A 14,142-nucleotide genomic window follows, 5' to 3' on the forward strand; every position below is an offset into this window, starting at 1 on the left:
AATCCCTGCCCAGAGTCAGCGCAAGCTGTGGCTGTGCTCAGATAAAGCCCCTGCACCAGCCCCAAATGATCGCACCTCCACTGTGGTAAGCCAAAAGCCCCCAGCCCCTCAAAACCTTGTGGATCTGTGCCTACTTATCATTATGATGCTGCTCCTGCAATCCTCTGGTATGTGTTACTCAGTCGCCATCTTCCGAAAGTCTACTTTATTTCAAGAAACGCTGAATATGAGTTCTTTCTGTTAATTCACTTGATATTTTCCTTCTTGTTGGTAGGTGGTTGTTGTTAGGGCTATATGGTCGGTTCAGACACATTTACCTTGTATAGAACAGAGAGTACTGCCCAGTTCTGTCCCATCCCTAACATCTCTTGCTGTTTGAGTCCATAGATGAAGCTACTGTGTCAGTCAACCACACCACGGGTTGCCTCCTTTTCATTGACTCTTATCAAGCACAATTTCCTTCTCCAGGGAGTGGTCCCTCCTGAAAACATATTCAAAGTCTTGCTATCTTTTTTTTTTGGACTAATGCAGTGCTGTTTGTTTTCTTAACTGGTGCTTCCATGGACCTTGATTGTGGATCCAAGTAAAATGTACTTCTCCATAACTTTAATCTTTTCTCCTCTCATCAGGTTGGTATTTATTAGTCCAATCGTGAAGACTTCTGTTTTCTTTATTTGGTGAGATACAATCCATATTGAAAACTATTCTTTGATCTTCATTGATAAATGTGTCAAGTCCTTCACTCTCTGCAAACAAGACTTAGCTGCATATTGCAGGTGGTTAATGAGTTTTCCTCCCCTTCTGATGCCAGTTTTCTTTAAGTAATCCAGCTCAATGTACAAACAGAAAATATAGCAAAGGACTACAACCCTTACACCTTTTCTGATTTTAAGCCATGCAGTATACCCTTGGTGCATTCAAACAATGGCCTCTTGGTTTATGCACAAATATTCCATGAACACAATTAAGTGTTTTTCGATGTCCATTAAGGCTCCTTTTGGGAGAGCGCAGATAAAAGAAACATGGAGGTTATTCACTTACCTTAAGTACTTAAAAGTATTTTGGGTTAAGCATTTTAGGTGTGCTAGACATGGTGGGGGGTGGTCAAGTAAGCAGGATTTGGAAGTGCAGTTGGTCATGTACACAGGGTATTCACAAACTAAACCTTGATGTCTTGGTAAATGCTAGCACTTTACTCTATCCAGCATCCCTCAAACACCCTTTGAGCAGTTAGCAGTAAATGGCCAGTAAAACACTAATATGAGAACACATTATTTATGTGTGCTAAGTTTAACATGAAAGCCAACTAATTAAATTTGGGAATGTTATGTGCACCCAATCTCACCATTTGATAATGAGATAAAGTGTTAGGTTTAATACAGTGGGCTTCAAAATCCTTTAACTTTTCGGTCCTTTTTTTTTTTTTCCCCATGAGAACGAATGAAAACTCTTGAGTTAAAGGCAACTGCAGAGAAAGCTTCTTCCCCAGTTTTTTTGGGCCAGAACTTGTTTTTAGATGGGGAATAAACTAGAAAAAGTTGATTTGATGAGGGGAAGAGAGAGATATGCTTTCATAAGGTAGTTTCATGTTCTTTCTCCCCCCAAAAAAGTGATGTTTATTTCCTAAATATCATGAGTTTTAAGCTTCCAGGGGGAAAATTAAAATGTAAGTTAGTTTACTCTGAGGGATAGGATGATTATGAGAAGATTGAGAAATGCAGCAATATTAGGAAACAAAAGAATTATGGAGGATAAATAGATCAGATACTTAATAGTCTTACATTTTTGATTTTGAAAAAATTTATTCTTACAGTCAAACAATCTTATTAGATTCTGTAATCTTTATTTGCATATTTGAAAATATTTCTCAGTGTGAAATTGTATATTAAAAAACATAAATCCAGACCACCTGGATTTTTCACTACCCTCTGCTGTCCATAAACCATCAGGCCTCTGTTAACACTGGGTGCTCATGCCAGCCTCAGAATTTGTGCCCATCTTGTTAAGGCAAGCGTTTTTCAGACTATGTACTATTATATTTAAACTATTGCTGTTGTTTTTAGAATAGTTTCTTGCCCTTAACTGAAATTGCAAGGTTGTATATGCATCATATGGTTTTTTCAAATGATAGGGTATGATAGGGTAGAAGAGTGTTGCTGTTTTGCTGTAATGTAACATCTACTCCATTTCTGTTTCCAGGTTCTCTGCTTCTGGAGTCCAAAATCAATCCTAACACTGCGTACCAGAAACAGCAGGTAAAAATTTGAAAAATGTCCTATCTTGCTTATTAGTCTCTGTTTGGTAAATGAATAAAAATGTCCCATCTAATAAAAATGTCCCATCTAATGCTGAGCATGGAGGTCACATGTGGCCGCCTCTGATTTCCTTGGGAGGGGAGAATCCATCTCTACATCAGCCCAAGGCCATTGCCACTAGGCAGAGTTCAGGCACCCTCCATTCTTCTTTTGCCCTATTCTGATACCAGCCATTCTTATCGAACACAGCAGCCATACTAAGATTATTAGGATTTATTAGGGAATTTAACAGATAACCTTGCCTTTGATTCACAACAATACCCTCCTCAACGAGCAAGCAGTCAAGCCTCTCAGCCACATGGTCCATTGACCTCTGCCTTGTTTTGTGACCCAGGAAGCCTGCCAGATGCTCTGCCTCACAGGCTAGTGGTCTGTAGTCTCAGTGCTGCAGCTCCTCTGCGAGGGTGTCAGTGGCCTTTGTCGCCGCCACCTCATGCAGGGATCTCAGAAGAAAACACCCTGCTGCAGAAATTTCTTCCTTGATGTTCCTAGGAATTCTCTCTTCCTGCTTCTGAAATGCTTCATTATAACCAGGGAAATGAAGAAATTGTCAGATCCTCAAGGTAGAGGCCTCCACATTTTATTTGCATGGTTCCACCCAATTGTTTGGTGGAACTTAGAGAAATAGAAGAGCCATACAGCATTTATGGGTTTCAGTTGCTGTAGCAACCCAACCTTAATTCTTAAAATTTTAAATGTTATAGTTTAAAGGTAACTTTGCATTTGACCCCTCCTTCATTTTTCCTTGTATCCTTTTAATGTGCAAGAGATAACTGAAATGAAAATTTTTTTCAGTACTGACTAGCAACAATGCCAAATGGTACTTAGTTAATGAATGTACACATACAAAAACAGACAAATACAGTATACTAAATGCTCTCCAAAGCCAGTGAAATAAATAGACGTACAACTTTTCAGTAAATATTGCTTCTGGGAATAAACTGGTTTTGTTTGTTTGTTTGGGAATAAACTTTTGCTTCACTGTTGACTATTAAAATACCAAAAAGTAGTTATTGCCTGCTTTGTTTTCCACATGAGATGATGTCTGAACATTGTGAGCTGTTTGAGGTCACACAGAAAGCAGACAGGAAAGTTGATATTAGTACCATTTACTTAATGGTTTTGTTTTCCCCCTAAATATTATTAGTACATTATATTAGTGGCTTTTTAACAACTTTGTTACACTTAGTATTAAGAAAACTGAGGCTTGATTTAAATGGGTGAAGATGAATATTTTCTGTGTTTACATTTTAGGATTTCAGTCAGCTGATGAGTAAAAGTGCAGCTTAAGGACAAGGAAAAAGAGTAAATCTTTTGAGAAGAGATCATCAAATCTATATGTCTTAGCCTATACGTTATTGCAAGCTAGATGATTTGGTAAAAATTAGGCTTTTCAAGAAGAACGGGAACAATTGCTAGAAAATGCCCTAGGGAATTAAGGGAGTGCATCCGACTGCATCCGACTGCAGATGCACCTTCCACATGCCTTTGAATATGTATAGTAGAGCAATTTGTGCAGTTGCACTAAATCTGTTTATTACTAACTTGGTAGGCTGCTTTTTGTCCTTGTTGAACTGATAAATATAATTGTTGGAATTTCAGGAGACAGCTCATTTGAGTCAGATCCCTCACCCCCTAAAATGATTGTTATTAGGCCCGGCCCTGTACCATCACCAAGAATTGGCACCTCACCTTTAATTTTAAGGTTGGGTAACTAAGGCTCAGATAGGTTAAGTAACTTTATATCACCCACCAAGTAAACGATACTGAGTGATGAATGCTCAGCTCACAGGTTGTCTTGCTCTTTAATGTTATGTAAATATGTCCTCACATTGAAATGATTAAAGGAACCCTTACTCTCAAAAGAATCATCATCATCATATTCAGGAACGGATTTCCTCCCTGTGATTTACAACCTCCAGAGGTCCTTAAAGATAGTAGAAAGGGGTCTTTGAGTTACTTTGGTAAATTCTGAATAAAAGACATAGATTTATTCTATTAGTAATGCGCACAGCTTTATCAAATTATCATTTACTGCTGGCATAGTTTTAAAACACAGGTGGCACAGTGGTTCAGTGCTTAGCTAGTCGGTCATCAAATCCACCAGCTGCAGGATGCTTCCATAAAAAATGTACAGCCAAAAACAAACAAAATGTACAGCCTTGGGAACCCTCCAGGCAGTTCTGAGGTCTCATGGGGTCCCCAGGAATCGAATCGACTGGCCAGCACTGGGCTGGTGTTTGGGCCTGGCATCCCTCTAACCCACTAAGAGATTATTGATCTCTTGATTGGTGGTTTAATAAACAGAACAAAGTTAAATAGGCAATGTCACGGGCTTTCCCCCCCCCCCCCAAAGAGTCATTCACCAGGTATATTTGAAGTCTAAGCTCTTTGAGCTATATATATATATATGCACAAATGGTTTAAGTGGAAATCTCCCCCTCCATTTTCAAATATTTCCAACTGAAAATAGTGCTGAAGAGGTTTGCATAATGGGCACCATGGAAAATGCAGTGGTGCTTGTGACTTTCACCATGCTGAGTTGTCCCTGAAAACACTTCAAGGAGTCTAAATATATCGCTCTCCTGGCCTCCCCTCCATCCCTTCCTCAAACCCAAGAATTACTTAATCTAAGACAGATTAACACTGTTGATTTGCAATAAATTTCACACATTAATTTGTAAGCATAGAATCCACTTGTGTACATGAAAGTGTCCTTTGGTGGTGAAAAGGATTAGAAACTGCTGCTGTAGAATCAGCTCCTTTAAGGTACCTTGTGGATAATGTGGTAATGTTGGTGGTTGGTATAATTTTCACTTTCTGAGCAGGATGTCAAGGTTTGAATCCTAGCCAGTGCACCTCATGCACCGTCATTGCCTCTCTGTCAGTGGAAACTCCCATGACTTCAACTGCCTACAGATTGAGATGAAGTAGGAAGAAGGGCCTGGAGGTCAACTTCCTACTTCCAGAATCCAACCAGCAAAACCCGGGGAGACAGCTGTCTGTTCCACGACCAACCATGGGGTTGGCACGAGATAGAGCAGTAATCCCGTCTATTGGGAAGGGAGCTTACTTGACAGCAGCTAACATAGACAACATTAACTTCATATAGTGCCCTTTGTAAGAGTGGTTGATTGCTAGGAAATTTTCATCTGAATTACAGTAAGTTTGAAATGGGATATCATAGACCCCATTGATATTTTATTATGCCACACATTTTATAGAATACAAACTCTTCATGTGACAGGGAGTATAAAATGGTCTGAAGGAGATTTGGTGGTACAGTATTTCAAGGTTAGGCTGTTATTAAAAAGATTAGAGGTCTGAATGTACAGTAGCTCTTCAAGGGGAAGACCACTTGCTTCCAGAAATATTATAACCTAGAGAACCTTATAGGGGTAGTTCTCCTCTGTCACATGGAGTTGAAATCGATTGACAGCAAGCCCCTTTGGTCTCAGTATTATAAGCGCAGTATCTTCATGAGATTTTATTATAATAAACTGTTGAATTATTTATTTGACAGCAAGCACCTTTTGTCTCTATTATAAGCGCAGTATCTTCATGAGATTATATTTTAATAAACTGTTGAATTACTTACTATTACTAAACAAAAATAAAGTTTTATATAAGCGTTAAGGGGTGGATGCTAAGAGTTTGTTGCTTCTTAACCTATGGTACTTTGGTGCGTTTCAAAAGTTCTATTTAGATCAGTGGTTCTCAACTTTCCTAATGCCATGACCCTTTAATACAGTTCCTCATGTTGTAATGACCACCCTCCCGCCCCCCAACCATAAAATTATTTTCGTTGCTACTTCATAACTGTAATTTTGCTACTGTTATGAATAGGGTGACCCCTGTGGAAAGCTTGTTCTATACCCTCACCACCCCACCCCCAACGGGTCATGACCCACAGTTGAGAACTGCTGGTTTAGATAATAACTTCTTGGGCTCTCCTCGTTGACGGTATAGGGAAGGAGCTTTGTTTACTAATCACATCCTTTTGACAGGCCTCTGTAGGTATTTCAACCAGAGCATAAAACTAAAACTTACTGGACAAGGATAGTGCTCATAATTTTTAGCTTGTGTTTTTAGTACAAACTGGTCATGTATGCACTTCGTGTTGCTTATAATATATTGGTTAAACTTCTCAAAGAATACAATGCTTTCATTTTAGAGATTGGATAAAGTGAAGTAAATGTACAGAGTTGCAAAAAGTTAAAATGTGTGCTGGTCTCTTTCATTGCTTTGTTCATTTGTCTTATACTTATAAATGGTTTGTAATAATGCATATTGATCATTCCTTCCCCCGACCCCCAAGGATACTTTGATTGTGTGGTCTGAAGCAGAAAACTATGACTTGGCCCTTAGCTTTCAAGAAAAAGCTGGATGTGATGAAATTTGGGAAAAAATATGTCAGGTAATTTACAAAATAGAAAATCAATGTACTGTCTTTTCAAGTATTTTGCAATTGTTATGTTGTTGTTGTGGCTGTTGGCATGCTTTCAACTAATGTCTAAGTTATTTAATAAATCCAGCATCTTATATAGTTGATCTTTTAAATAAATCCAGCATCTTATATAGTTGATCTTTTAAACTCTCTTGCTGTTTGTGAAAAGCTTGTTTATAGGACTATGTAGTTTATTGACCTTAAGCTGTTCAGCTGCCTCTCAACACTACTCTTGAAAGTGTTTATTTGCATTTCAGTTTTTAAAAATAATGGTCTTTTTAGTGAACATTTACATAGTAAAATTACGTTCCCATGTGACAATTTTTATACAAACTATTTGGTGTCAGTAGGTACAGCATTTCAGTTTTAACAGTCTAAAACCATACTTAATATTCCCAACTTAGATCTGTTTGTTCACTGTCTCATTCATCTCAGTCAATGCTACCCAGTTTTTACCTCTAGAAATTTGGGGTCATCGTCTCTTCCCCTTATTTCTCACCCAGTCCCTCAGTAATAAATCTCAATGCCATTTATACGTCTTCATTATCATGCAATCACTGTCATTTCTTGTCTCGTTTACTGTTTTTATCTTGACTGATTATCTCAAATCTACACAGCTGCTGGAGTGATCCTTTTGTAAAATGCACCTTTGAATGCATCATGCCCTTTCATTTACTTCTGGCTCTTAAAATAAAATCAAAGGTTACATAAGGACTTGCGGGAGAATGACTGTTTCATTTCATCTTGTCGCTCAGTTTGAATGTTCCAGATGATCCTGTGACACTAGTGCCTCGGTCAGGTGAAGTAATCTCCTTTGTCCTTTGTGAACGTGCTTTTCTTATGTGCTCCATTGGCTGACATCCTTGCCGCTTATGAAAGGTTGTCCTTCACCATAGGTATTTTAGCTGGACAATAGTTTTCAGATTTTTAATTCATTGTTTCTAAAGGGTGATCCTGAAACCGTGGGAACTTGATAAAGCCCACTGGGGACACAGTCTTCACATAGGCTAATTAGTGACTCCAGACCTAGACTCGAACTGTTTCTGCACTGCCTAACACCACTTTAATAATGTCTGGTGTTTATGAGAATAACCCAGAAAGTGTTGGCTCTGCGAGCGTAGTTCATAACATGCACAGATGTAGTCCAAACAAACCTATTTAAAGCATATCTCTTAATGAGTGACTGTAGGTAGTTCTCTCAGTAATGCACTTGCTAAAATGCCTTCAAAATATAGGTCTGATCAAAATAGTGACTTTTGAGAAGATCTGCTGGGTCAGGTAAATTTGAGACAAATATCAATCAGCTCAGAAGGTCATTGTGACTGTGTTTTTGTGTTTGGTCTAAAAGGATAATCTATCAGATAGAGTTTCTTGAAAAGACAAGAAAATTAACTAGTGCACTGGTGAGATAACAATAGGAAACTTGTGCCAAGGACTCCCCACCCAAACACAGCAGCATACTTGTTCATTCTTTAAGAATAGTAAGGGCTCTCCTGTGAAAATTTCATTGGGAAACCTTCCCTCATCTACTCTTGCCCCTTCAAACTTCAATTTGAGTCCCTCTAGAATGCCCAAACTGGTGTTTTAATGTGGTTTAAATCAAAGTCTACAGAATTCTTCGTGTGTAGACCTAGTTGGGGCATGTGTTGAGGAAGAATGGGCTCACATTTTGTTTCTATGATTTTGAAGCAGTACTTTTTTGACTTCCGCTCGTACCTTTAGTCTCTAATGCCATAAAATTTTCATCTTTATAGGTGTTTCTGTTCTTTTTTGGACTTCAACTTTTATGTAGTTTATGCATGGTGTTATTTGTCAATCACTTTTTCATGTTTTCTGCCTGAAATTCTTACCCATTTTCTAAATCTTGGCTCAGTCTGTGGGAGCCATTCTAATTTGCTGTCTTGAGGCCTATGTTTCTCTATTTCTTGAACCCTAAGAACAACAGAAAATCTTCTCTCAAGACTGCTTTTTTAAAAATCGTTTTATTAGGGCCTCATAGAACTCTTACCATAATCCTTACATACATCAATTGTGTAAAGCACATTTGTACATTCATTGCCCTCATCATTCTCAAAACATTTGCTCTTCACCTAAGCCCCTGGTATCAGCTCCTCATTTTGTCCCCTGCCTCCCCACTCCCCCCCTCATGAACCCTTGATAATTTATAAATTATTATTTTGTCATATCTTGCCCTCTCCGACATCTCCCTTCAACCACTTTTCTGTTGTCCATCTCCCAGGGAGGAGGTCACATATAGATCCTTGTAATCGGTTCCCCCTTTCCAACCCACCCTCTCTCTACCCTCCCAGTATTGCCACTCACACCACTGGTCTTAAAGGGATCATCCGCCCTGGATTCCCTGTGTTTCCAGTTCCTATCTGTACTAGTGTACATCCTCTGGTCTAACCAGACTTGCAAGGTACAATTCGGATCATGATGGTGGAAAACTGCTTCTTTTTGAAAGCAGTTTTGTCTATGCATCTTTTATGTTTCTTGACCTTCATATTCTGATTTTCTTTATGTGTAGTTGGGTTTCTAATGTCTTTCTCTTTCTCTTAAAGAATATTCTTCTAAGTTTTTTTCTAAGTCTTTATTATGTGTTCATTCTTTATTGTTCTTGTTCTATAAATAGTAAGATGATAACATTGTCACAGGCCTTCTTAGTTATCTTCTTAAACTTCAAGTAGGTAAAAATGTAATTGAGGGGTTTTTTTATATTAACTCAAGGAGATAGCATATTCTCATTATTACAGAATGTTTTCATTGGTGTGTTTATAAGATAAAGCCATAGGTCAGGCATTGGAAATCTAAAGCTATGTAATGATAACTTATGTAATTAAAAAATCCATTGCCGTGCACGAACTGTTAGTGTGCCTACCCTCATTTCAGTGCTGCTGCCCACTGGGCCAAGGTCAGGACCTCACCTTACAGCAATTTCAAGACAAATACTACAGACACTCTTCCCTTCCTGTATCTGACATTCTCATAACCAGGCTAGATAATTTAAGCTTCTTAGATCTTTCAGGCAAGGCCTAATTTTCCGTCCCTTTACATACATTAGCCTGTTGGGCTGCTTAGTGGTCAGTGTCTGAGACATCTAGAGGCGCGTGGAGGCTCCAGCGTTAAGAGTGTGGAAAGAGAAAGCCTCTCATGGCCAGGTCACTTCACCTCCAGCAGATACCCTTGGTGTAGCTCTAGTGCACACCTGGGGACTTCGAAAGTTTCCTGGGTAAACGGAATTAAAGATAACTGAATTTCCCCAGGAACGTTTTGAAGCCCCCTTGTATAAGTTGGAATAATTTTTATAGGACTTCATTTTTCTGTAGTTATACTTGTTTTTTACCCAATTTTGCCTACTCATCTTTTTGGATAGCCATATGCAATTTGAAAGATCCACTTGGTCTAAAACTAGTTTGTACCTGCTATGTGGTGCTTGTTTTCTACAACCAATTAGCATTAAATCTTTTTGTTATTGCTGTAATTTCCCCCCCTATGGTTACAGCATTATGTTATTCAGTATTCATTTGAATTTGCTTAGAGTGATATATTGAAGGTTTTGATGGTGATTTTGTGGAGCAGAACCCTAGGAATGTTTGAGATTTGCCATGGTCTGTTGGGAAAGAGGGCTATCTTTGAGTATAGGATGTGAAGAGTGGTTTTAGAGTCAGGCTTTTGCATGCAGCTTATCATAATCACATAATTACTTCTACCTGTCCCAGAATGTTTTTGTTTGTTATGGGGAAGTTCATGCCATATATGAACTTTGAACATATTTCCTTAAAATTAGACAGGTATGTGCTACTGTATACCCAAAAAGGCATTTGTGTCAAATTGGAAGAAAAAGTTTCAAATTTGAAAACGAGCACTATAGCTTTCATCTAGCATGAATTATTTCTTGTATTTATCCAAGAACATCATTACGATCTAGTGTGTATTCTGTCTGCTTTCATAAATCCTCTCTAATAGGTTCAAGGAAAAGACCCTTCAGTGGACATCACTCAGGACCTTGTGGATGAATCGGAAGAGGAGCGGTTTGATGATATGTCATCACCAGGCTTAGAATTGCCATCCTGTGAATTAAGTCGCCTTGAGGAGATTGCAGAACTGGTGGCGTCATCTTTACCTTCTCCCCTTCGACGTGAAAAACTTGCACTAGCACTGGAAAATGAGGGTTATATTAAAAAGCTCTTGGAGCTTTTTCATGTATGTGAGGATTTGGAAAATATTGAAGGACTGCACCACTTGTATGAAATTATCAAAGGCATCTTCCTCTTGAATCGAACTGCTCTCTTTGAAGTTATGTTCTCTGAGGAATGTATAATGGACGTCATTGGATGCTTAGAATATGATCCTGCTTTATCACAGCCACGAAAACACAGGGAGTTTCTAACAAAAACAGCCAAGTTTAAAGAAGTGATTCCCATATCAGATCCTGAGCTAAAACAAAAAATTCATCAGACTTACAGAGTCCAGTATATACAAGACATGGTTCTACCTACCCCTTCGGTCTTTGAAGAAAATATGTTATCAACACTTCATTCCTTCATCTTTTTCAATAAAGTAGAAATTGTTGGTATGCTACAGGTAAGCTAGATCATTTTTTCCCCTGCTTCAAAAGAAACCCTACTTAACTGATAATGTTTAAGCACTAATTGCAATTAGCTGAAATAATTTCTTTTAAATACCTAAATTGAGTCTTAATTTTGCTAAAGTCTAAGATATATTTTAGTGCTATTATGAGATTGTAATATACAATACTATAAGACCAGAAAGTTGTTTTGCTTGGCAGAGAAAGGTAAATGTGATTGAGAATTTCCATTTGAAAGAATTTATAGAGGAATGTTCTAAATGAGACTGTTAAGTGCTTGGGGATATTAATCTATCAATTATGCATAAAATGGATTGGAAGAAGAAAGAAAAGTGGGATCGTGAAAAGACATGAATGGTAGTGCATATGTCCTATAATATTTCTAGGAACAGCAGGTGATGAGTTGTTGAAGTCCATGTTTTAGTATCATGGGGAGTTGAGTAGAGTTGGCAAATTGACACCATTTATCTTTCCCATATGTGCTTTTTATAAAGGGTGAAAATGAGGGTGGGGACTTAAATGACAAACATGCTTTTGCGTTTCCATGCCACGTGACACTTACGAAGTATATGACTTGGGCCATTACCTGAAGTTTCATTTTCCCTATTTGAGGGATGGGTAATAATGATGCTTATTGTATATGAAAGCTTTGGTGGCATTACTCTGTTAGAGCTGGACTGCCAGCTTCAAGGTCAGCAATTCAAGATCACCAGCTCCTCTGTGGGAAATAAACAAGGCTGTCTTGTCCTGTTTCTGTAAAGGTTAACAGGCTCAGAAACCCTATATTGGGTTACTAAGAAGTGTGATAATGCATGTAAAACATGAACCGTGGTCCCAGCTGTCCCATTTTGGAGAACTACTTTATTTCAATGTCTTCACTTTTGTCACTGTTAAAAAAACAACCGAATTCAAATAGAAAGGTCAGTGTAACTGCTTTCCTAGTGCAAGTACAGTAATACTTTTAGTTCATATTGGCTGATTTGGAGCATTTTCCATTCATTTAAAACAGTATAGGCAATGCAGTCTGGTGAGTGATAATAACCCTCTGTACTAAGCATTATAGGTGGAATGGAGTGGGTGGGAGCAGAGTTCTGGTCCCCGTTTGCGTTTGGTCCTTGATAGGAGCTCATTTTCCTCACCTGTCTAACAGACACAGTCTCTGTTCTGGTCCAGTTTTGATTCTTGGTTTCTTTGGAGCCGTGAGTTCATTCCCTCCCTTATGGTTCTTACTCATTCTATGGTGCAGGAATTTGTTGTTTCTGTGTTTTCTTAGCCTTCGTACTGATCAAATACCAGTTTTAAGTGTGACTTTTAAGTTACTAAGTCTTACTAAGGCTTTTCTGCTGGCTGCCAATGCTGTAGTTCTGTTTCTTGGCAGTTGGGTCTAAAGTGCTATTTAACAGAGGTTGTATTTTATAAACTTTGGGAAGGAGTAGTTGAAGCCCAACTTAAAGTAGAGTCACACAGATACTGCTGTCACACCTTCCCCTACCTGTGGCTGCTAAGGTAATAATGCCCAGTTGGTGGGGTATGTCATACCTAGGATAGGATGCATTTTGTGTTAGGTAGCATTTGGTAGCAAGCTTATGGTAATTACATATGGCCTATTTGTACATTTTAGAACAAGTAAATGTCCAAACCACTACCTCCCCTCCAAAACACGACACACACACACACACACACACACACACACACACACACACCACCCCCACCCCCCTCCAGCAAGTCGATTCTGACTCATCAACCTTATCTAAGGTTTCCCGGTTTGCAAATCTTTACAAAAGATCGCCTTGGAGTTAGCAGTCCCTCACTTAGTATCATATTGCAGATGCTTCCTAAGCACCTGCCTTTGTAACTGGACTTGATAATTGAGTGAACGGTTTTAAAGAGACATGTATTTGCACAGGTGTATGTATGCATACATACATATAGACACAGTGATGAGGTAGTATAGAATCTGTTTTACTAGCTTTGTGGGTAGCCTCCAACCCCATAACCCCTATGCCACCAGATAGGCTCCATCGCCTACCTTCTAACTCTGCTGGACTCTAGGCAAGTTTCTTAATTTGATTCTCAATTATAAAATAAGATGTTCAGATGAGATAGCATCTTCTTTAGTCCTGTACTTTAACTCTAGCTTGCCCAGATTAATTGATTTTGAATCACAGTGGTTAAAGCACTCAGCTGCTAGCTGAAAGCCTTGTGGTTTGAATCAGCCACTCTGGAGAAAGATAGGCATCTACTACGATAAAGATTAGAGCTATAGCATCCCTATGGGGCAGGCCTTCCTGTAGGGTCACCATGAGTAGGAATCAACTCGACTGTCCAATCATTTGCAAAATAATTACTTTCTTGTTTTTTTAATGATTGAGTTTGAATTTTAACAGAATAGTTTTCTGCATCCTTAAAATATGAAAGAAGTGCTTCATTTTCATGTCCGCCTTCTGTTGTCTCAGATAATATTACCGTATGCCCTTACCATTGACATCACTAAATTTACCCTTTGATCTCACAGGAAGATGAAAAATTTCTAACAGATTTGTTTGCACAACTAACAGATGAAGCAACAGATGAGGAGAAAAGACAGGAATTGGTAAGAAATTATATGTTACAAAGGTTATAAAGATAAAACAATAAGTTTTTGATATTCATTTATCATTTTTCCTAATTTCAGGTTAACTTTTTAAAAGAATTTTGTGCGTTTTCCCAAACGCTACAGCCTCAAAACAGAGACGCTTTTTTTAAGACTTTGTCAAACATGGGCATTTTACCAGCATTAGAAGTCATCCTCG

At 38.5% G+C, this 14,142-nt stretch overlaps 1 protein-coding gene across 1 annotated transcript in view; it reads left to right on the plus strand.

Moving 5' to 3' along the window:
• The first annotated feature begins 142 nt into the window (after positions 1–142).
• PPP4R3A (protein phosphatase 4 regulatory subunit 3A) overlaps positions 143–14,142 on the plus strand; it is a 30,974-nt gene continuing 16,974 nt past the window's right edge. The window contains exons 1-6 of the mRNA XM_045288120.1: positions 143–167; positions 2,200–2,255; positions 6,634–6,732; positions 10,729–11,346; positions 13,866–13,943; positions 14,025–14,141. Coding sequence (XP_045144055.1) covers positions 143–167; positions 2,200–2,255; positions 6,634–6,732; positions 10,729–11,346; positions 13,866–13,943; positions 14,025–14,141 — 993 coding nt within the window. The remainder of the gene's footprint in view (positions 168–2,199; positions 2,256–6,633; positions 6,733–10,728; positions 11,347–13,865; positions 13,944–14,024; position 14,142) is intronic.

The sequence above is a fragment of the Echinops telfairi genome, unplaced genomic scaffold (genome assembly GCF_000313985.2).
Source record: "Echinops telfairi isolate 266 unplaced genomic scaffold, ASM31398v2 ScPeMD7_18;HRSCAF=68, whole genome shotgun sequence".
Lineage (NCBI taxonomy): Eukaryota > Metazoa > Chordata > Mammalia > Afrosoricida > Tenrecidae > Echinops > Echinops telfairi.